At 53.0% G+C, this 23,943-nt stretch overlaps 1 protein-coding gene across 12 annotated transcripts in view; it reads right to left on the reverse strand.

Annotated features, from left to right (window-relative positions):
* Window positions 1-6,471: 6,471 nt before the first annotated feature.
* Window positions 6,472-23,943, reverse strand: part of CD6 (CD6 molecule) — a 44,299-nt gene continuing 26,827 nt past the window's right edge. The window contains exons 2-13 of one of the 12 annotated variants that reach the window (XM_081536301.1): window positions 21,808-21,876; window positions 20,507-20,857; window positions 19,644-19,955; window positions 18,622-18,924; window positions 17,078-17,143; window positions 14,249-14,389; window positions 13,806-13,901; window positions 12,466-12,588; window positions 10,808-10,879; window positions 10,323-10,520; window positions 9,935-10,036; window positions 8,310-9,431 (exon numbers count right to left, since the gene is read on the reverse strand). In XM_081536301.1, the coding sequence (XP_081392427.1) occupies window positions 9,367-9,431; window positions 9,935-10,036; window positions 10,323-10,520; window positions 10,808-10,879; window positions 12,466-12,588; window positions 13,806-13,901; window positions 14,249-14,389; window positions 17,078-17,143; window positions 18,622-18,924; window positions 19,644-19,955; window positions 20,507-20,857; window positions 21,808-21,876 (1,898 nt within the window). In that variant the 3' untranslated portion in view covers window positions 8,310-9,366. Of the gene's footprint in view, window positions 9,432-9,934; window positions 10,040-10,322; window positions 10,587-10,807; window positions 10,880-12,465; window positions 12,589-13,805; window positions 13,902-14,248; window positions 14,390-17,077; window positions 17,144-18,621; window positions 18,925-19,643; window positions 19,956-20,506; window positions 20,858-21,807; window positions 21,877-23,943 lie in introns of all 12 variants that reach the window. The other 11 variants (XM_081536298.1, XM_081536297.1, XM_081536299.1 and 8 more) reach the window with 11 other exon arrangements.

Below are 23,943 nucleotides of genomic sequence, written 5' to 3' on the forward strand. Positions count from 1 at the left end.
TGGGTCCTGCCACCTCCTTTCCCACACTCTGATGATGTTCTGTTCTCACCAGCCTGAGTTGCCCCTGCAGTGTACCTGCTCCTGGGGCACCTGCTAGCCCTGGGTCACCACCTCTGGACTCCAGGGAGCCCAGGAATGTTGGAAATTCAAGACGTGAGCTCTGCCCGGATGCACGACCATCGCAATCTCCCTTGTAACTGTCTCTGCCCAGCTTGTGATCCTCCTGAGGGCAGATGACCCCATCCTCCTTCGGTGCTGGGGCTTCCTACTAGGCCTGGCCCCAAGGTTGCCTGTGAAAATGTCATGAAATGAACATCCCTGAGCTTGTAGCCATGGGACAGGACTCCAGACCCCATCCGCTCACACAGTGAGAAAGCAATGCTCTTTGTAGCTCTGCACCAGCCTGTCTCTGACATCAAGGAGAATACCTCACCCCCACCCTTGCGCATCACCACATGTAACCAAGAAGAGGCAGGTCTTAGGCTCAGATTCAGCAAACCAATTCATCTGGCAAGAGTAAGAGCATTGCTTTATTTTAGAATTGCCTTCAATTTGTAGCAAGTGATGCTGGTTTTCCATTTAAAACAGCAATGACAAAGTTTCCTTTTAAATTTTAATACAATTTCATAGAGAAAAGTTGCAAGAATAACACAAGGAATTCTTGGATGCCTTTCATCCAGATTCTCTTAGAGTTAATTTTTTACTGCTTTTCCCTCTTTCTGTCTCTATCTCTGTCTTTGTCTGTCTCTCTCCCCTACCCACCCCCACCACGGGTTTTTTTTTTAACCTTTTAAAAATCTGTTGTCCCTTTACTGCTAAATACTTTAATACTTCAGTTTGTATTTCCTAAATGCAAGAATATTTTCTTACATAACTATAGTACATAATACTGATACATTATTATCTAATCTGCAGACTTCATTCCTATTTCACCATCTGTCTTAATAATGTCCTTCACAGCAAAAGAAAACCCCAGATCTTGCCTTGCATTCAATTGCTGTGTGTTTCGCTCCTTTAACCTGAAGTAGTTCTTGTCTTTGTATTTTATGATAGTAGCATTTTTGAAAAGCACGTGGTATTAATAGATATTTTCTAAAATGGCTAAGGTTTCTTTATAAAGTTTAAAAAATGTGACTCCATTTAAAGAAAAACTATTAAGTAAGCAGGATAACAAATTGTTCACAGGTAAAGCAAAAAAAAAAAAACAAAAACAAAACAAAACATGTAAACACACAGAAAACCGAAGTTTGAAAACTATTGGTTTAAATCAACTTCGCTCTGCCCCAGGATGCTTACAACTTGCGTGGTCAGGGTTGGCTGGGTAAAGGGTGATGGATTAAATGTGGGACAAAGGCTGTTCCAGACTCTGGGCCAGAGCTCACCAGGGCAGGGGGTGGGGGATGGGGTGCTAGGCTTTCTCCCAGGTACTGGAAAGAAGGCGTGCTGTCCTGTGGGTCCATTATGCTTGCAAATCCCAGCTGTGCGGGTCACCAGAGAACAATCCGTAAGGTCAGGGATGGAGAAGAAACCTGATAAAGCAGCTGGAAGACTCACGTGTGGACAGGAAAGGAGGTGAGCTTCCTGGCACCAGAAGTGGGGGATCTCAGCATCTTTACTGGACAGGCCTCCAGTGTCGATGCTGTGGCCATCAGTCCCACCATCCAGGAGGTTCCCCACAGCTGTCTCTGGCCTGACCTCCAGGGTAGGTGGCCTGGCAACAGAAGGTCAGGATGATCTTTTGTGACCCTGGATGCCATCAGAGCCTTCTTTAGCGATGGGTTGCTCTTGCAAGAGGATGACTATGGGCATGAGCTTGTTGTGGTCTTGCGGGGGTGGTCTTGTGGGGGCCACTCATGCATGAAAGCAGGATGCAGCAACCTGCAGGAAGTCAGGGCAGTGCCACAGAAGGAGCCACTGGGCTGGGGAAGAAGAGAGTGACCATGATGGTCACATGACAGAGGGTGTCACCGTGTCGAAGTTGTGCAGAAGAGTTGGGGGTGGTTACTGATGCTTGGATATTTTAGCGTCTCACCCTCACCAGAGCCACCTCCACTTGCCTGGATGCCAGGCTGGGGAGTCTGAGAGAGGCCCAGGGGAAGGTTGGCCACATTCCAGAGGGGAGACTGGGATTTGCTAAACACTCGTGTGTTCTGGAGGGAGAGCGATGCTCGGCCTGGGGTGCCGTGGGGGACAACATGTCCGTGAGCTTGGGGACGTGGCTCATGTTTCTCTCCTCACCGTGTGAGCTTGGAGGGGAGGCTGTGAGCCTGGCTCCGCTCAGCCTGGAGGGCAGGAGACCCCCAGGCAGAGAGGATGCTTGGGAACGGGTTGTCCAGAAGAAAACTGCATCTCAGGCAGAGCCGCGGCCCTGGAGGGTGGCTTCCCTTCCTCTGCATGTGGTTGATGGCCAGGCTGGGTGCGGTGGGCGAGGGAACGGGAGTCAGGAAGGGGCACGTGCCTTTAGCCAGGATGGGCCACAGTCCTCGGGAGGAGGGTAGTCCTTCCCCAAGAAAGGGTACATCACCATCCTGTCTCAGCCTCTACCCTATCCCCCTGTCTCTCCAACCTTGATCTTCCCATTTTCTTTCCTGTTCCCCTTCCTTGTTGCTGTGTGGAGCCCTGCTGATGGGCTGCTCCCAGCTCCCAGCTGGGTGACCTTGAACTAGTTCCGTGACTTCTCTGGCTTCATTTTTCTTACCTGGAAAAATAATGGAAGTTAGGATATCTTACTACCCTGGGAGGGTCTGAGGATTAAGTGGGTCCATGTGTGTGAGGGATTCGGGACAGCACCTGGCTCGGAGGAAACAGATCAGGGATGAAGGCAGCTTGAGGGGGGCCTTGCAGTCAGCTCCATTGTCTGCTCTAGACGGCGCTGCCTCCTCTTATCTGCCCGTCTCATTACGCACTCTCTCTCTCTCCTGCCTTTGTCTCTCTCTCTTCTTTGTCTTCCTCTGTTGCTATTTCGGTCCTTCCTCGATGATGCTGGCGGCGAGGGGTGAGCCTCCTTTCATGTCAGGATGCAGAACCCCGCCAAACTGGTAAACAGCTGAAGGATGTGGTGGGAGATGAACTTTCCACTGAGGCTGCTTTGAACTCATCCTTTCCTTGATGGGTCTCCCCGGCTCCTCCCTGCTTTGGAGATTCCATCCCATCTTTGTGAAGCGATGGACAAGGGCTTGGGACCACGGCCAAGAGGCGTCTGTGCCAACTGGCCAAACGGGGCTCCAGTCCCCTCTGCCCGTCTCCAGACCCTCCAAGAGGGTCTCAAGGAAGGGGCGGAAGTGGAAACCACAGATGGGTCGATAGGGAGGGATGGGGAGCTGGGTGGTGGCTTGGCAGATGTGCCTCCAAGGTGAGGTTTCCAGTGGAAAAGGTCAGGAACCAGCAGGCAATGCCCTGGCCAGGGCTGGGAAGCCTGAGCCTGTGGTCCTGGGAGTGGTCTCAGAGCCTTGAAACCACATCGATGTGGCCCAGAGAGCAGGCAGGAGCTGGGGATCCTGGTGGATAAACCAGCCCAAGCACCCTTCTGGCCTCATCCCTGGGCTGACCCGAATCAGGAGGACGTAAATGAACCTTGGGGAAGAATAACAAGATGCTCGCCTAGACGTTCTGATATGTAAGCACAGAAGTGAGGCGCTAAAGTGTGGACCTGACCACTTCGGGAGGCCACGTGGAGCCCAGGCACACCATGATGAGCTGGCAGCCGTGGGGAAAGCTCAGAAGCATCCCGAGCCTCAGTTTTCTCAGCCCTAAGGTGGGGATGACACTAATACCTCACAGAGCTGTTGTGAGTACGAATGACTCAGTATCTGTAATACACCCCGAATGGTGCCTGACTCAGAGTGAGTACTCAGGGATGGAAGCTATTATTAATGTCACTGTCCTATTCCATCACGGCTGGAGGCTGCTCGCTGAGAAATTGCCTCCCGTGTATTTGTGACTGCTCTCCAGATCGTAGAACCCTTCTCCAAATTGTAGAATCCTTCCCCATCCCTGAGTCCCAGCCACCAGAGCTCCATGGCCACCTCTCAAACCCACCTCCACATTGCAGCAGTCACCTTTCTAGAGCATCCGTCTCATTAGGTCAGTTTCCTGCCTTAGAAACTACTCAGGATCCCCCAGCGCCTCTAGAACAATGACCAAACCCCTGGGCACGTGTCACAAACCCTCTGAGATGCTCTTCAGTGGTCTTTCCCACTTAGGCATTCCCGGCCCTCCAGGCTTCAGTCCGCATGCACCACACATTGTCGTTCTCTTCTCTGTCCAATAAACTCCTATACATCCTTCAATAGCCTACTCACTTGTTCCCTTTTTGTCATGCTATCCCTAACAAACTCTGGTTGTTCTGGTGGCTTCTTTTCCTCTGTTCACATGGCCATCGCTAGCAAAGTGCTGGAGTCCTGAATGAGGCAGAGGTTGTATGCTTGGGTAGCACATGTGGGACACAACTTGATTATGGTCAATGTTACTTTTGAAAAATCCCTTGAAAAGTTAAAAGAAGCAAGGTGCCTAGAAGAATGTATAGAATGGCCTTTTTTTTTTATAAGGGTGTGGGGTGGTGAAGGAAGCAAGAGGTATTCCTATTAGCTGGTGTTTAAGCCAGAGAAATAATAGTGTTTACTTGGGGCCCGGGTAGAGAAGAAGGTAGAAGGTGGGTAAAAAGATTTTAATTGTATGCATTGGTATGTTGTTTGGAATTTTGAACCACGTGAATATATTAACTATTTAAAAGAAGGAAGGAGAAGTGAAAGGAAGGAAGGAAAAGGGAGGAAAGAAGGAAGAAGGAGGAAGGAAGAGAGGGAGGGAGGAAAGAAGGAAGGGGAAAGAAAATACAAGCTCCCACAGGAAGGTTCCTGCATTTCAGTCTTCCATTGCTACCTCCAACCTAGATGGAGGCAGGTTGGATCAACCAGAGAAGCTTTGGGCTTTCATTTCAGGCCCATCATGTATGAAAAATGTGAATCATTAGCAACCAACATCCCATCCAGTGAGGCAAGATGCCACACTCAGGGAATGATTTCAGGGTCTGAGGGAACAGAGTCCTGGTTCCCACCTCTCTTCTGCCTCCTGGGGTGCTTGTTCACTGAGGGATATGCTGGGTTCGTTGTTCTTTTTCTTTCTCTTTTGCTTCTGAGTAGAGACATTTAAGTTCCTGTGGTTTTAAATATGCCCATGGTGCGCCCCCATTGTGCAGTGTGGTGGTTTCACCTTGGAGCTTTGGAGTCAGGTAGAAAAGTCATACTACTTGCCAAGCTGTGTGACCTCTGGCTAATCACTTAACCTCTCTGGTCTGGGCCCCAGTTTTTTTTATTTATAAATTAGAGAGGATACTAACTTCTCAGAGAACTCTTAAGAGGGTTATAAGAAATACATGCTTAGCACATAGTAAGTGCTACTCACTGTCATTATCACCATCATCGTCACCGCAGCCACACCCATGGGATATACTGCAGTTACTGATCCCTGTGTCTGTCTCCCTCAGGGAAGGACTGGGTTTCATTCCTCTCTGTGACCCTAGGCCAGCATAGAGTCTGTTGCCTACGGTGCCCAGACTGTGAGTTATCCCATCCCTGAGTTTAGCATCCGAGCACCCAGCAGGTAACCTGTGCTGCTGGTGAACAGGCAGGCTGGTGTCTCCAGATCTCAGAGCTCAGCTGGTGCTCTGTAACCAGCAGTGTGGCTCCAGGGTGGGAGCAGGGACGGGTTTCTGTTGGAAGTGCCATGGTTAATGCTCAGACTCTGAAGTCAGATGGCATGTATTGAAATCCCAGCACTGCCGCTTTTTAGCTGTGTGACTTGGACATTTTACTTAACCTCTCTGGGCCTTAGTGCTCTCACCTATGAAATAGAGTTGATGTGAGAATTGGTGGTCTTCAGCCTCTTCTCTTCGCAGGCTGGACCACCCTCTGCCTTGAAAGACACCCAGTTTCTTGCTCTGTCTTTGCTTATGCGATGTCTTCAACTTGGAATGCTCATCCATCTCCACTCCCATAGCAAACTCCTATGCAAATACCGGTCTTTTATGACCCAGCTCAGCATCACTTCCCCAGAAGGCCTTCCAGGATGGCCACCCTCCAGCAGGAATAGGGGCTCTCCTGGGCCCCATGCGTTCCCTGTGCCTCATTCTTTCCCTGTGCTCGCAGAGCTGGAAAATTGCTGAAATGCCTCCATTTCAGATATAGCTCCTCCTCCAAACCAGTGTTTCTGAAATTGGGATTCAGCTCCCCATCCACTTAACATCTTTGTATTTCCTCTCCCAGATCCTTGAGGTATATATAGGGTAAGGTCTCTAAAGTGTTACTCACTTAGTTGTGTCCAACTTCTTGCCACTCAATGGACTGTAACCCGCCAGGTTCCTCTGTCCATGGGATTTCCCAGGCAAGAATATTGGAGTGGGTTGCCATTGTCTTCTCCAGGGAATCTTCCTAACCCAGGGATGGAACCTAAGTCTTCTGCATTGCAGGTTTATTCTTTTTTTTTTTTAATAAATTTATTTATTTTAGTTGGGGGCTAATTACTTTACAATATTGTAATAGTTTTTGCCATACATTGACATGAGGTTTATTCTTTATGATCTGAGCTACCAGGGAAGCCAGGTCTCTATAAAGAGTGGAGGGTAAAGTGTTTAGGGCTTCCCTGGTGGCTCAGTGGTGAAGAACCTGTCTGCCAGCGCAAGAGACGCAAGTTTGATCCCTGGGTCAGAAAGATACCCTGGAGAAAGGGATGGCAACCCACTCCAGTATCCTTGCCTGGGGAATTCTGTGGAGTAGAGGGTAAGCACACCTGATTATGATGGTGACTCCCCTGCCAGGCTTCCACTCTTTCTGGTCAATGCGGGATGTCATTCATCCCAGCTTCTCCAGTCCCAGCTTAAGGTCTGACTCTGTAAGGAGTGGTCTGAGTGCCCTGGAGGCATAGAGATGGGGGAAGGGTCTTCCCTGGGAGCAGCTCCCCTCACCCAGCCCAGGAGCAGGAGGGCAAAAGTCCCTGCCACGTGTGACCCTGGTGGTCCCAGGCTGCCTGAAGGCTGGTAGAGAGCAAGAGACGTGTCTCAGAGTTTCCCAATTTCTCTGAGACTGTGTGTGTGTGTGTGTGTGTGTGTGTGTGTGTGGACAGGAGGGGCCCGAGGATGGGGAGGAGGCCCTGGTGAGAAAAGACGGAGAACGCAGAGGTGGCACTCTCTCCCTGTCTGAGCCCCAAGGGACGAAGTCACGGAGGAGTTGGGGCCAAAGTGCGAGTCGGCCACTAACTCTCTGAGTGATCCTGGAAAAGTCCTTTCCTCTGGCAGGGCTCAACATCCCCACCTGTGAAATGAGAGTGAGACAAGCCTCCTCCAGCGCCAATGCGCTAAGACCCCATGAAGACCACGAGAGGGATCTTCTCGTCCCCTCTTCCTTCTTTCACAGAGATCTCTCTCCTCTACTGGTGAAATTACCCATTGGCAATAGATTCATCTATTGCCAAGCTTCTATCCCTTGCCACCACCTATGTGGCACCTTCTGCTCCTGTGGATGCTTTGCAGATGAACTTTATAGCAAAGGCTCAGAGATCTTGAGTGACTTGCCAGAGACCACACAGCCAGGACAGGGTGGAGCCAGGATTTGAACCTTGGCTGTCTGTCAAAAAGAGCTTTCTACAAGCCGACCTGGCCTGACCCTGCCCACCCCAGCACTGGCTCCTCCCCTAGGAATCCCCCGCCGCCCCAGAAGGGTTGGGAGGGCCTGAAGAGGGGGCCCCTTCACAGAGGCAACCACATCCTGTGACGGTTGCCCTGGAGAGTGCCAGCTTTCTCTGCACCTCTGGGACAGGTGAACAGAAAACAGGCCTGCCCAGCCCCTCAATGCAGGAGCCACTGAGTGGCCTTCTGCTCTGTCCCCAGCTCTGGGAGTGCTTAGAGAAAATCTGACCCCTAGCCGTCTCCCCAAAGGCAGAGCTGGGCATTGACCAGTGCAGCTGGGCTAACACCCCAGACTCTGAGCAGCCTGGGATCCATGCCTTTTCCAGGCAGGTCTGAGATAAAATCTACTTGTCCTCCCCTGCCTCAGAAGTGTTTAGAAGCCAGATCAAAATGTCCCCCTGGCCCCACTGATCCAGGGCTGGCTGGCAGATCAGGGAGGTGGGTGGTATTGAACACACAGGCATCTGTCCATCTACTCCAGGAGAGCAGGCCCTGTGTCTGCTGTACCCCTAGCACTTTTCATGGTGCCGGGCCACAGTACATTTCCAATTTGCCCTGACATTTCCACCTCAATGGACAGAGCTGCCCCCACCCAACACACAACACACACACACACACAGGTACACATATACACAGCCTGAGTTCTGTGAATTCAAGGACTTGTCACTGCATGCCCCAGTCTCATTTAGCAATGAGTTTAATCTTGGGCTACTCAGAACAGGACACCAGAAGCTGGCTCTGAGCCCTCAAGCCTCTCCCTGGAGGCTGCCTGGATGCGTTTACAGCTCCAGGAGTGACATCGGGGACGCTCCCATCAATCCAAGCAGACAGGTGGGGATCCAGGGCCCAGTGCAGCCTCCTGTCCCCTCCTGGAACACGTCTCTGTGCTTCTGCCCCCACGGGGCCTGGGCCCCACTCTGAGCCTCTGGGGGTGGGGGTGGGGCCTGGATGGGACCATCTTTGTAAACTGTAGGAGGCTCAGAATAAGGATCCGCTGTCCAGGGATGGTCACTGCAGAACAGGGCTGTATCCCTGGTGGGTTCCAGGCATCTCTAGAGGCAGGGCTGGCCTCTAGCCCCAGCCCTGGTGGTTGAGGATGACAGCCATCCTGAATGCTGTCAGCTGGCTGTGCCCAGGACGGCTGGACTCCTTGCTGGATGCAGGTACCAACCTGAGCTTAGCCTGGGTCAGCTGGTGCCCCCCTCTCCAAGCCCTAGCACCCACCTGTCAGAGCAACACCAGCCCAACAGCTCCTGCACGTGAGGCTCCCCTGCCCCCAGCAGTACCTCTGAACCCTGAGTTGTTAGACACTCAGGCAACCAAAGCTCCAGACACTCGAGAGCTGGAAGGGGCCCCAGGAATCATCCAGTCCAGCCCCTCCACATGGCCTGCCAAGAAGTGGCCCAGACTCTGCTGTTGCTCACCCCCGAGGCAGCGAGCTCACTACCTCTCAGGGGCAGTTCCTGTGCTCCGGGGCTGCTGTTTGGGGCTGGAGGAGGGCTGTGCAGGTAGGTTCTGTTGGTGGATGGAGGCTGAGCCATAAGAGGTGTGGAGTTTCCTTTCCTGTCTCCAGGGGAGGACTATCATCCCCTGGGGGATGATCGGGGAGGTGGGGGACGGGGCGTGGAGCAGAAGGAATAGGCAGAGCAGGAGTCTGGAGAGAGGGCGCACAGAGAGCTGAACCCGGGCTAGGCTGCTCCGATGTCATCGTATTCTTCCTCAGAGGAGGAGTCAGGCTGGGGAGCACAGGAACCTATGTGAAAGGGAAGCTCAGGTCAGCGAGAGGCCCAGTCATTGCCCCTGCTGAGCAGGGACTGAGCTGAATGGATCTGGACCCACCTCCTTCTCCCCCATGATGCTATATGAGACCATCTTATCATCTTGTTCATGATTATTGCCTTCGCTAGAATGTCAGTCCTAAGGGCAGAGCCTTGTCTTATAGGGCAGGGTTGTGGTCCCCAAATACTGGGAGCCGCTCTGTGGGTCCCCCATGGGGCCACCTGGCTGCTTCTGCTTGAGTGCTTCCACTATTGGGGAGCTCACTTCCTCTCAAGGTAGTCTCTTTGAATCTCTCTCCATCCCACCTTCATACATTTTCTCTACCTTCTCAAATTCCTTTTTGGTTAAAAAAAAAAAACCTCACTACTTTTCTTCTTTTCCCCTTGAGCTGATGTATCCAGAGCTCCCCCATTCATCCACCCTCCAGTCCCTCTCCGTGCCCCTCCCAGGATCCCTCCTCACCCCCGCCCCTGGCACCTGGACATCCAAACTGCTCAGCAGAAAGGGGCTGGGGCGGCAGCTGGTAGTTCTGGTACCACTCTCCAGAGGAGGTGCTGGAGCTGTCATCAGCTGAGGGCCCTGCTGGAAAACCCCAAAGCCAGTCACCCTCTGCCAGGCTAGTTCACAAAGTGCCAGAGCTAGAAGGCCCTCAAGACACGGTAAAGTCCTTAACTTGACAACTGAGGAAACAAAGGCCCAGAGAGGGCAAGAAACTTGTCCATGGTCACACAGCAAGTGGCTGCTGAGCAGGGACTAGAATCCTGAACTCAGTCTGGCTCAGGGCTTCCAGCTTTACATTTCCTCCAGTCAGGTCCCATACACGATAGGAGGCTGGAGGAGGTACACAGTCCTGGGCCTACCTTACCTGGAATAGTTGCCTGGGAGCCAGCCAGCTCCAAGTTGGGGGGCTGCTCCAGGAGGGGCTTTCTCTCTGATGAAAACACTTGAGAGCTCCACAGAGGTCGCTTGCTGTTGGGGCTGTTACAGTACACCTCCCCCGAAGATGTGCTGGAGCTGCTTTTGGTCCTTGGAGGATGTGGAAGAGGGTCCAGGGAAGGAGGGTCTGCAATGCAGTGTTCAGTGTTGGCAGGTGGGACCTCGGAGGCATGCACCTCTTCCAGTCCAGGGCCTGAAAGAGAATGGTGATCAAGAAGATGCAATGCAGCAAGAGGGCTTTAAGTTAGACCTGAGAAAGCACTTACTGCCAATGGGAATTGGTTAAAGTCAAGAAGGACCTGTTGAGGGAGATTGCACCGATGCTTCTCGAGGTGAGTGAGCTGCTGGGTCCGGAGGCAGTGCTGGCATCCTAGTTACCTCCCTCCCTCCACGTCCCTCCCCAGGCTGACTCACCTTCCTCCAGGGGGGGCATCTGGAACCTGTTCTGCTGGGCCTCCTCCTCTGTGAAGCGGTGCCGCTGGGAATCTACAAGCAGAGGTGGTGGTGAGGAAGGAGGTGGGGAAGCCTCCACTTCCTTGTTCAGAGGAGCCCAGAGCAGAGGCTGGTGTTCTGTGGGATTCAGGAGGCTGAGCAGGGCAGGAGGACCACCCTGACGTATGGAAGGGCTTAGTCTCTTTCATCAGATCCAAGGCTCACATCCTAATCCAGGCAGACCTTGAACCTCAATCTTAAACCAGCCCAGGGACAGGCTGCTTCTGGCCAGAAAGTGGAGCTTTCCCAGAGCGGAAGCCGAGCGTCTGGAATCTTTGCAACCTGGGCTGTGGTACCTCCATTCAGAATCAGAGAGATGCAGATCCATAGCATTTTCAGGACTTGAGTGTTGGGAATCTGGGAATCAGCTCTTTCAAAAGTGTTACTACTGACTTTTAGTCTCAGTGTCATATTAATGGCATTTTGGACTGCCAGTCTTGCATCTTACATGACTGGGCTCAGAATCTCAGATTCTAAGGACACTCATCTCTGTGGCTCCCCAAGGCTGCTCCATGGCCCCTCGGACTAGAATCATCCACATTGCCCCTCCAGAGGCCCTGGTTCAGCGGGGGTCGGGGGGGAGGCAAAGATGGCTGCTGTCCCCAGTGTCCATCCTGCCCACCACATAGTAAGAGATCTCTGGCCTTCATCTGGACACCCAGCTTCCCAGGACAAGAGCTTTGTCTCCCCGCCTCTCTTGCAGCTGCTGGATTTAAGTTCTGGCAGGTGGAAAGTGAGTGGGAGCTGTGTGGGTATCCCTGGCATGCTGCCTTACAGGTGGGGCTTGCCTCACCTCTCCCATTCCCTCGGTCTAGAAGGAAAACATGGCAGTGAGCCATTCTGGATCGTGAGGACAGGGCAACATCTTAGGGACTGCAGAGCAGCAAGAAAGGAGCCTGGGCCCCTCCAGCTTCTCTGGATGATGTCATTTGGAGGCTGTGTCCCACACAACCAAACTCTCATCTTAGCTTATAAAGTAGGTCCCGGGTGGAGCTCAGGAAGTTTTGATGAGCTCCCAAGGGATTCACGATAGCTGTGAGAGTCTCTGCTTTCCTCCGACCTCCTTGCATCACATGGGCCCTGCCTGAGCATTGTCTCTCCTCCTCCTACATCCCCAGCAGGCAGAGAGCAGAGCTGGAGAAGCCAGCTAAGGGATGCGAGCTGGGCTCATGGTGGAGGTGGGAGAGGAGGTGAGATTGATGGAGCAGAATGGGACACAGAAGGGGTGTGAGCATGCGAGAAGCCATCTGAACCGGAGACCCTCATATCATACAGAGATGCAGCCACATTTAGGTGAATGTCGACGGACTGATTTTGAGACCCTGCACGGTCACAAACACCAGAGAGAAGGGAGTCCAAGGGGAAATGCCTTGAGATGTCTCCAGGGTCATGACACACTTGGAAAACGTCAGTGCAGGACCACTGAGAGTCAGTCCAGTGGTCACAACAAGGGAGGTGCCACCCTCGACATGCAGGGGTCACTGGGGGGGGGGGGGGAAACTACTGCAGTTCCCCAGCCAGCTGGGCCCTCTCTCTGGAGCGGGCAGGTGGGCCCTCGGGAGTCAGGCCCAGGCACTCACTGTAGAAGGTGGTCAGGGCCACGGGAGGCTGGGTTCTGAAGTCATAGTGCTCATAGTCTGAGTCCGAGCTGGAATTCGAGTCTTCGGGGGGCGGGGCCTGGACCTGGATGGGCAGCTTGGGAACTGGGGAGAGAACAGAGTGGGAGCATGGCAAGGCAGGGGACAGAAAGGAGCAGAGAGAGGCGGCAGACAGCATGGATGGTGGGCACCAGAGACAGAGGGGCGGGGAGCATGCCAGGCAGCCCACCTTGTGCAAGACTGTCAGGCCTGGGTTGTCTAAGCTCCCCCCATCCATTTCAAACACAGGGAACTAAATAACAATTTTTTTTAATTTAACAAACACATAGTAGTCACTACATGCCAGGCACTATTCCAACATTTACAAATACTGGGCTGTCCAAAAAGTTCATCCGGGTTCTTCCATAAGATCTTACAGAGGGCTTCCCAGGTGGCTCAGTGGTAAAGAATTCGCCTGCCAATGCAGGAGATCTTATGGAAAAAATCCCTAATGAACTTTTTGGTCAACCCAAAATTATCTCATTTAGTGCTCATAATAACTCTGAGGCAGCTACGTTAGGGTCCCCATTTTACAGCTGGGGAAACTGAGGCACAGAGAGAGTCTCACAGCCCAGAGAAGAGGCAGTGTGTCTCTTAACCTCTAGACCATGATATTCAGTGAGTGGCTGCTCTGGGCTTACCCTTGTGCTAGGGTCTGTGTTCATATTCTCTTCTCAAATATATGGATCCTGTGTGCAAAGAATCTTTATAATATTTGCCTGAGTTTTGTATTAGTTTTGTGTCATCAAACTCTTTCAAATAAAGGTAATTTAATACATTCATAATGCCATGAGATTAAACTCGAACTCCTTCACAAGACTTTCAAGAGATACATATCAGTATATCATTAAAGATGGATGACTGATTCCTTTTTTTATTTGGAAAATATGAAATAAAGTTATGTTCCAGGAAAACTTTGATGGGGCTCTGCAGACAGGCTGATTCTGGGCAGACTATTAAAGAGGTGATGATGTCACAAACCTACTGGCCAATTAGCAGAACAGAGCTCTCCTTGAGAACTAAGGTCCAAAATGCTCTGGGCCTGTTTTGGTCCAGAATTCAAAAGCCTAGATCTCTAGAATGAGTGCACTGGAAGGTCATCTGCCCATTGAGGCCCAGACTGAGGCTGGACTTGCTCAAGTTCCCGTGAGCACGTGTGGGCTGGTCCAGGTCTCTTCTCCAGCTGGGGCACTGCTTTGACCTAAGCAGTACTAACCCTCCAGAAAGTATTCCCTTTCTGTCCTCCCCTGCCCTCCCCACCCTCAGGGCAGGTGACATCCTACCTTCTTTGGCGATGGTGATGGGGACCTCTTGATAGTTTTCCATCCCTGCCGGGGTGGTGTTGGGTGAGTGCTGGTGGTTTACCACAGCGGGGAGGGCTGAGGGAGGGGAAGCAGAGATTCTACAGGTCACTTTTTGTGTCTTTCTAGTCTTCCTGGTTCTGTTCTGATAGAGACACTTTCCTCCCCACCTTACCCACCCCCATATGCCCCTAAACACACACACACAGTGCAGTCCTCCCATGGACCAATTCTGAGGGGCATGCTGGGAAAATCCTTCCCATCAGGAAGTACTTCTTGGGACCGGGGCTGGATGGCCATTGCTGGATCACTTTTACTCCTGCTGGCGACCCCCATGGCTCACGGCCCCCTGGGAAGACTGTGCCTCAGGTCTGCTTGTTTTCATCCCTGGGCCTTTCCCGTGGCTCCCGGGACTCTGCACATACCGTATTTTCCTTTAATTCTCAAGAGGATGATGGCTATGAAAACAAGTGAGATCAGGAGGAGAATTCCCAGAATGATGCAGGGGATGAGGAGCATCAGCTCTCGAGATTCCCAGTCCTTCGTTTTCACCATCACAGAAGATTCTAGAAGAAAGAACCCCAAACCAGGGAGAAAGAGGAATGGACATGGACTTCCACTTGTCTATCTCACCTCTCCTTCCTCTCTGCACCTGACCCACTTGCCTTTCGGACCTCTCTTCTTCTTCCCTTCTTTTTGTCCAGTTTTCCTATCTGCTTTTAGGTGCCTGGTGTATAGTGTGTGTTCAGTCATGTCTGACTCTTTGTGACCCCCTGGACTATAGCCCACCAGGATCCTCTGTCCATGGGCTTTTTCAGGCAAGAATACTGGAGTGGGTTGCTATCTCTTCCTCCATGGGATCTTCCCAAGTGAAGTTGCTCAGTTGTGTCTGACTCATTGTGACCCCGTGGACTATAGCCCACCAGACTCCTCGTCCATGAGTTTCTTCAGGCAAGAATACTGGAGTGGATTACCCTTTCCTTCTCCAGGGGATCTTCCGGACCCAGGGATCAAACCCAGGTCTCCTGCATTGCAGGCAGACTCTACCATCTGAGCCACCCGGGGCTCCTGGGATCTTCCCAACCCAGAGATCAAACCCTCATCTCCTGTGTCTCCAACATTGGCAGGCAGATTCTTTATCATTGCACCACCTGGGAAGCCTGTCTGATATATAGTAGATGCCTGAGAAATGCATACTGAATGAGTCATTGAATGAAACTTTCTCCTGGCCACCAGCCCACATGGAGCTGTGTCTGCTCAGTAATCACTGAGCACCCAGAATGTGCCAGGCACTAGACCTGGGGAGACAAATAGGACAGCAGTGTCACAGGCCTTGAGGGTCTCTGTCTCTGTCTAATGGGAAGGTATATGGACAAGCTGACTCAGTCCAATTCAGTGAGATGCCTGGTGTGATGAAGGTACGGATAGGTGTGCATCCCTCCAAGGGACATTGATTGTCTGTGGGTTAGACCAGAGCTGGATTCCCAGAGAAGGTGGCTCTGAGCCTCTGCAGGCAGGGAACAGATCATCAGGAGAGAGAGATCTCCTTCCCTTGGCCCAGATGTATCCTCCCTGCTGGAAGTGCACTCCCTGAGGGCAGGGGTGAAGGCCAGGACTCCAGACCTTCGGCCCCAAAAGCCCTGGTGTGATTGCTTGCCTTCCCCTCCCTCCCAGCCCCACCTCTGCTAAAAATAGCGCAGAGCAGAGAACGCATGGAGGCAGCAATGAAACCCTAACCCTCATCACCGCAGAGACATGAAGCATATCCTGCTCAGTGCAGAAGGCCTGGGGTTTGCAGACTGCAGGGCTGGAGGAAGGGGAATGACAGTAACATGGGAGGCTGGGGAATGAGATCACGCAGGCCCCCTGGCTGGCAGCAGTGTCTGCTCCCCCTAGGATATCACCCCTCTCCCCGTTCTCACTTTCTCCCCTCCTCTTGAAAATGGAGCAATTTAGGCCAGGGTGGGAACTGGATTTAGCAGCAGGAAGAAGGTGCAAGGGAAAGACTGGGCTGGGGGACTGGGGGAGACCTGTGAACGTGAGCCAAGAGGGTCAGGGGCTGAAGGAGGGGCTGCTGGATCATGGACTGGAGTGTGGTCCTCGGAGAATGGGTCTTCATAAGTGCTTTGCTCCTCTGAGGGCAGCATGGTCCCCTACCCCAACCTCAGGAATTAAAAGTGTGAGAGGGTATGTGTAGGGGTCCTGACAGGAGCTCACCCTGAAGCTTTTCATTCCCTCTCTGTGCCCTCATCCATTGCCAGGTTCTCTGGCAGGACTTGGTGGCCTTCTGTCCCCTCCCCAAGCCACCCACCCACCTCTGGAAAGGATCTGAAAGAGGGAGTCAGGAGCAGAGGGAGGGGTAAGCCTATGAATGAGGGCTGACCCCTGAGCTTATCCTGGGGCTGGCAAGGGGCTCCACGCCTGCACTAAATCGATAAACAAGAATAACTGATGCCCAGACAGTGCTTACTGTGTACTGAGCCCTGTTGTGAAGTATGCTCTTCACCGGAGACTCACAGCAACAATGCAACAATGCTAGGTGAGAAGTACTGTGATTCTCATCCTCATTTTGTAGTCTAGGATCTGAGGCTCAGAGAGGTTAAGAATTGCCCAGCATCATACAAGAGGTACAGCTGAGGGTTGGGCCCCAGAAGTCGACTCCCGAGATGGCTAAGCTACACACAGCTGGAGGACAGACCAAGTGTGGATTCGGAGTTCAGAGCCTCAGATGCAGGTTCCAGGCAACAGTGGCAGGCTGGCAACCCACCCTCTGAGCTGCTGCTTCTGTGCACCAGTTGCAGGAAGATCTCCCCAGGGGGCTGCTGGGAGGATTAAAGGGTTGGGAAATAATGACTGAAAGCACTGGCCAGTGCCCAGAACATTATAAACACACTGGCTGCTACCCTCGGAGTCTCCATTCCCTGGCTGGTGTTGAATCAGCTGTGACTCTCTCCGGCTCTGTCCTCCTGCCCTACACGAGCTCACGGAGAGTGGCGAGAGGACTCCTGCCCGTGGAATGTCAGGGTTCAGGGAACTGTGGAGCTGACATGCAGAGGCAGGTGAAGTGAGCAGAGCACAGAACATCCAGAGAGCCCAGGGACAGTTGGGGAGTCAAGTTCATTGTCTGGAGCTGAGGGATGGGGGACAGACCATCAGACTCCTCTCTCAGACACACACACACACACACACACACACACACACACCATGCATGCATGCACCCTAGCCTCTGAGAAACTGCCCCCAGGGACACTCACCCACAGTGACCGGCTGACCACTTGCAGGGACTTCAGTCGTGGACATATTGAGCAGACTCCGGGCACCTGTTAGAAAGCACCGCTCATTCACTCAGCACGTGCGCCCGAGCACCTGGGTGGCCAGGCTTTGTGCTAGAAAGTGGACAAGACAGATAAGTGGCCTGAAACTGGGGGCGTGTTCCCACCGGGGCACATGGCTGAGTCCCACACCCCACAATTAAGAGGATCTGATGGATTAAATGCAAGGACAATTCTCTGGTTAAAATGAAGGGCTTAAAGGCTAATGAAAGAATTAGCCCTTCCTTCTGTATAATCTGCTAGAGAACACAAATATTTCCCTTTTCCATATTGTATTGAATTTGTTCTTCACACCTGCCTCAGGAACTAGGAAGCTGACAGTCTCATCATTATCATAATCATTTGACTGGTAAAGGAGGGGGCTTACAACATTCCATAGTGGATACTGTCTGATTTCCCAGCTACTCTGTGAAGTGCCTGGTATCCACATCTGCATATTCATGAATGAAGCCTCCCAGCTGGCAATCAGCAGAGCCGAAATTCATAGCCTGGTGTCTGAACTCCACAGAGAAGCTGACACCGTGTTTGTTCAAGTCTAACGCTTTTGCTTCTTCACATTTTAACACCTCGGAAATAGGGGTGGTAATATCAATCAACTCAATTGATGGCACATCAAGAGTTTATTTTGGCAGTGTTTTTGTCCCCGGTGGTGCATAAAAGAATAACAGTCTGAAAGTGAAAGTTGCTCAGTCGTGTCCAACTCTTTGCGGCCCCATGGACTCTACAGTCCATGGAATTCTCCAGGCCAGAATTCTGGAGTGGGTAGCCATTCCCTTCTCCAGGGGATCTTCCCAACCCAGGGATCGAACTAGGTCTCCCGCATTGCCCGCAGATTCTTTATCAGTTGAGCCACCAGGGAAGCCCAAGAATACTGGAGTGAGTAGCCTATCCCTTATCCAGTGGATCTTTCTGACTCAGGAATCAAACTGGAGTCTCCTGCTGAGCTACCAGCTGAGCTACCAGGAAGCCCAATAACAGTATGACTTATGATCAACGCCATCTTAGACTCGGTGAAACCCAAATCATAGAGCAGATAGGAGGCTTTGCTGAAATACATACCAAGTGCCCAGGAATGCCTGGCACCTGATTAGGGCTCCAGACACTGTAGCCCTATTATTAGTGTCTTCTAATTTTTTTTTACTGTGATCATCAGCCCTAGGATGGCAAATTGATTTTGTTTCCTGAGCCAACTCCAGTCACTAGGGAACACTGCTTCATATATAATAATGCCTTAATAAAGACTGGATTCATGATTCTGGAGCTGTGTCAAGTATCTGGGGAAAAGAATACCCTGATCAATACCGCGTACCCTGGGCACGGTAAGGGCCACGGTCCCTCTTATGCCATTATTTGCCATTCCTGATCTAGCCCAAGCTCTAGTCCTTCGGCTACAAGTTCTTAGGCTGTGGATTCAGATGGAATTCCTGGGGATGGGGGAGTGGAGTGGGTAGGAGGAGAAGGGGTACCTGAGCAGAGGACCCTGGCTGCCTGGGACTGTCTGCAGAGGTTGGAGTTGTTGAACCGCCAGAAGCATTTGGAGAGGGTGGACTCCCTTCCCTTGCATGAGTAGTACATCTTGCCCGACAAGGAGTGGGGCAGCCCCTTGGGCACCCGGGCCACGGTCCCACAGCCCAAGTCCTGGCAGAGCACGTTGGCCTCTGAGTCGTACCACTCACTGTCACATACTGTGTTCCAGACCCCTCGGAAGTACACCTCCACCTGCCCCTCGCAGGGGTCAGTGCCCCCGGTCAGGCGCCAGGACTGGTGCTCTGCAGGGGGTGGGGGGGTCAGAGTCAGGTCAGGATCCTTTGGGTGGGAATCCCCACCAGCCCTGACCTATGGATGCAAACTCCCCAGAGCCAAGCAGTCTCCAGATACTCTCCCTTCTGCCTCTGCACGCCCCTCTCGTCCACCCCATCTGCTCTGGCTGACCCTGTGCTGTCTACATCTCTGCTGCTCAAAGCATGGTCCAAGGACCGGCAGCTTCAGTATCACCTGGGACCCTGTTAGAAATGCAGACTCTCAAGCCCTGCCTCGGACCTACGGACTCAGAATGTACCTTAGACAAGATCGCTCCTCCCTCTCCATTCTCGCGCACAAGAGAAGCCCTGGCTGGACCAGAACTTCTAGTCCTCATCGGGGGGCCTCTGATGGCCTCCTCAGGGCCTCCCTGCCTCCAGCTCCCCTTGCTGCTCTGAACCAGGTGACCAACTCTCACTCAGGAAGAGCCTCACCTCTAAAGTCACCCACTCCAGGAGGCGGGCAGGCTTCACCCTCCAGCTCTGCACTGTCTGCTGCCTCTCAACTCCACCTGGCTGCCTTTCTTAGGTCATGTGCCACTCTCTCTCCTGGATTATGTTTGTTTGGGTCTCACCTTCCCTTTGGACTGGGACCTCCCGTGGGCAGGGTGGGTCTCTCCAGCACTCACGGAGGCCCAGCAGGCCTACAGTGAGTGCTGGATGACCCTGGTTCAGCATCACCCACTCACCTGAACACACCACTCCGGCGTCCTCCTTGTGGCCACAGTACCCATTTCCGGGCAGACCCGGGCAGTCCCACAGGTAGGTCTCCGACCCGGTGCAGTTCACTTGGTCCCAGTGGATGCGCCCTTGGCCAGGGGCGAAGTGCAAGCCGGGCAGGGCCTGGACGGCCCAGCCGCAGCCCAGCTGCCGGCACACCACGTGAGCATCCTCCAGGTCCCACGTGTCGTCACACACCGAACCCCACTGGCCGTGCTCCAGCATCTCTACGCGGCCCTCGCATGGGCTGCCACCACCCACCAATTTCAAATCGCGTTTTTCTAGGGATGGGAGGAGAAGGGGTTTGGGGATGGGAGGAAAGAGGGAGAGGAAGGGAAGGGGTGAGAGGATTGTATGTCGGGACTGGGCAGGAGAGTCGCGCCCGGGGCTGGGGACCCAGTGAGAGGGGCTGGAGAAGACTCCCAGTGAGAGGGGCTGGGGACCTGGGGTTGGGGAGCCAGTGGGAGGGGCTAGCAGCCTAGGGGCGGTACTGAGGAATCTCCTCTCCGCGCCGCGGGCTGGGCAGGCTAGTGGGTGGGGCTAGAGACCCGGTGGGCGGGGCCTGAAAAGCCGGTCTGGGGCCTGGGGAGCCGAAGAGCTAAGAGATGCTGGGAACCTGGCCTGTTTATGTACCAGAGGCTAGGGGCTCTGCTGGCGTCCGGTGTGGGAACCAGTTGTATTTGCGTCGCTGGTGGGTGGGGTCTCAGTTCAGAGGGCGATGCTTGGGCCCAGGGGCCAGAACTGAGGACAGGAGGGAGGGGCAGTGGCCGAAGGCCTGGGAGGAGGGACGGGCAGGGGGCCTGGCGGCGGGTGCGGGTTGGTCCGCTTGTACCTGTACAGTTGACCTGGGCCGGCCGCTCGTCGCTGCGGCAGTCGCGCTTCATCACCTTGCAGCTCAGCCATCCGGGGCCGCTGCACTGAACGGCAAGGGCCAGGGCCGACGAGGTGTTCGGGGCCCAGCTGGCGTTCCCCGCGGCTGCCCCGGGCGGCGGCTCCGGGGTCTGCGGGACCGGCAGTTTCAGCGGGTGAGCCCGGCCGCAGGCCAGCGAGCTGCACAGGGCGTGGGAGGCATCGAGCTCCCAGAGCGCCCCGCACACGGGCTGCCACGACTGCCTGAACCAGACCTCCACTGTCCCGTCGCAGCGGCTGCTCCCATTCACCAGACGGACCTGGAGTCGCTCCCCTGGAAGCGCCAGACATCAGCTGAGCCTCGGCAGATGCGGATGCTGCCCACCCCAGGGATGGAAGTAGTGGGGGTGGGGACAGTGGCCAAGGGCGCCACCACGGATCTGCTGCGTGACCTTGGACGGTCCCCTAGCCGCTCTGGGCCTCAGCCTTCCTGTCTGCAAACTGGGGGCTGGGCTGGCTCCTCCCCTGACCCTTTGGTCCTCCTTAGAGTCAGGAGAGGGTAGGGCTGAAGGTGATTAGAGGTTAAGATGACTTCGCCCTGGGGTGTCCAGTCCCCACAAACTCTTCTCTCTTGCCTCCGTCTCCAGTCACCTTGTGTGAAAGGAGGTTATGGGCTCAGAGACAACCCCATTCCCTCCTCCCCCACCCCCACCTCCTCCCGGTACTATGGGGGCCATATTTCCCCTCCCAGGCTCCTCCACTATTTTGAGCGTACTACCAAGGAGGATGCGATCATGACCCCGGAGCCTCGAAGGATGTACATGGGGTTGATGATGGGGTTAAAGATGGGCCACTTCAGTGGATGGTGGTTCCCTCTTCCCCAGAGCCTGCCTCCTGTTTCTGCCCAGGGTTGCACAAAACTTTGCACAGAGTAGGTCCTTACACATCTGTTGAGTTAAACAAGGCCCCATCTGATGGAACCCCACTACCCCCATCAAGAGTCCTTTAGCTTGTTTTCAACAAATCCTCTTTAAATGCTCACTGAATACTTTGCCCACATGTGCATGACTTTTGATCAATAGCCTCTCAAAGATGGTAGCACTAAGATCTCAAAGTGAATCTAGTGGTGGAACTTTAGGCATTGGGTCAGGAAGGAGGAGTGTTGTCTGAAGTTAGGGAACCTCCCTGGTACCATAAAAACCCATTGCCCTTTTCCGTCATGCCAGCAGACTACCTGCTTGGTCTCAGAAAGCTGCCTGTGAGCCCAGTAAGATCGTTCCTCACCTGGCTCCAAGGTCTGGCTCTCTGCACTGGTGGTGTTGGGCTGGTCAGATGGGGTCGGAGATGGGTGACCTGAAATTAACCAGCAACAGCTGTGGTGGGTGAGTGAACTCCAGCCTGAGGAGGGCACACAGGTGAAGGGTAGGGGGCACTCACTGGAGCCTGCAGTGTCTACGTGGGGCCTCTGCTAAGACAGGGCCTTCAACCTTGGGTGCATTTACCTCTTCAGGGCATGGAAATTCTCAGCATCCCCCACTTCATCTATTATTGTGCACACGTGCTCAGAAATCAGAGGAGAGCAGGAAGGAACAACTGTGGCTTTGGGGCCAGACCCACTCACTGGTTGAGTGACCACAGAGGGGTTACTCACTGCTCTCAGCCAGAGTCCCAATTCATTTACAATAACACTTAAGAAAGTGTTATAAGACTAAGAGGAGACAATACTGGTAAAATACTTCACATATATAAGTAGCTTGAAAATGGGAGTTATTATTAGGAAAAACACTTTTGGTTTGGAAAATTTGTTTGAGAAATTCATACCAGACTTTAGGGTAGTTGGCACATCCTGGACTGGGAGCCGTTGGACTATGAAGTACCTTCAGACACTGAGAAACTAACATTTGCCAAGGGCCGATTACATGCCAGGTCTTTGCATACAGTATTTCATTTTCCTTCAATAACACAGTGAGGTAGGTATTAGCATCCACTTTTTAGAAATTAGAGAAGGGAAGCCCAGAAAATAGAAATCAGTTGTCTGTGCCAGACTGTGTCTGTTTGTTTTTCCAGAGCCTCTGTCCACTTTGCCCTGAGAGGCTGACCTGTTTGGACTAAATCAGCATCTTGTAGGGCCCTTGCACTTCTGTTGGGCTCAGCCAGTGGGGAGCCTCCACAGAGACAGGAGGGAGGGAAGGAGTGAAGTCATGGTGTTATCCTCCTGACTTCCTTCTCGTGCAATCCTTTGGGTAGCCTGATCCTTCATCTGAAGGTCATTGTTATCTCCAGGGGCTCAGCTCTGCTTGACTTTCTCCTTCTGGATCTCATTGACTGCTCTGTGATCTTGTCTCCTCTGGCTAAGGGTGGTGACAGCTCAGCTGCTCCAAGCACCTGGTTATCACATTATTCTTTCCAAATAAGACCCCTTCAAACTCCTATTTTGAAGGTGCCACCTGTTTCCCGTTGGGATGCTGGCTGATACATGGCCTGAAGCAACCCAGCTAGCAAGTGGCAGAGCCAGGATTTGAACTGTCTCCGAGGAATGGGCTCCATGCTGGGCAGGGATAATCTGGTTTGCAGAAGCATAAAGGGGGGATGTGATTGGGACTGTGAGCTTACTAAGGAACTCCTCTACGGTTCCAGGTTCTCCTGCTCTTAGTTTGGAGCCCTTGATGTCTAGGCAGAAAGACATGTGCCCACTGCCAGGCCAAGGTAGGTAAGAGTCAATGAGCCTCCTCCATCTCTTTCTGCTCTGTTGTAGCCGAATTAGAGATCCTGGGTTCCAGATTCAACCACAGGATGGAGGGGGATGTTGACCCACCTTGAATTTTGTGTAAGAAGTGATGCTTTTTAGTGTTAAGCCACTTAGCGACTCAACAACAACTAAATGAAGATTTTTGAGATGTATTTATTGTCACAGCCTAGCCCAACCTGGCCTGAATGATACAAAGCTGAAGATTCAGGCATGACTGCTACACAATCTCAGCCTCATCTGAGAATATTCCATGGACTCACTCCTGGATGAGCATACACGCCTGTGCACGCGCGCACATACACACAAGCGCACGCGTGTGTGACCCTGCAGACACAGCTTCCCTACAAGCATCTGACTAGGCTACTCCATCACTCAGACAGAAAATAATCAGACCTTTAATTGCCTGTTCTCACCACCTCCCTGGTTGGCTGCCCAGCCTGACCTCCTGAGGGTGAAATGACTCAGAATTCAGAGCACAGACTCTGCGGCTAATATCATAGTCGGAGCAAGAATTCAGATGCCCTCAAGTTAGAATTTCAGAATCTCAGTTCCCACAGCAATGGTCCCAGCACTCCAGTGTAATTGTTATTTCTGTGTGTGCTGGGGGAAGGGGGAGGGGATGAGGGGATTGGAATGCTGGCTGCAGTGCTTGTGTGTATGATTGTGATGTA

The sequence above is a fragment of the Giraffa tippelskirchi genome, chromosome 10, assembly GCF_054371585.1.
Source record: "Giraffa tippelskirchi isolate mGirTip1 chromosome 10, T2T-mGirTip1v1.2.pri, whole genome shotgun sequence".
In the NCBI taxonomy this organism is placed as follows: Eukaryota; Metazoa; Chordata; class Mammalia; order Artiodactyla; family Giraffidae; genus Giraffa; species Giraffa tippelskirchi.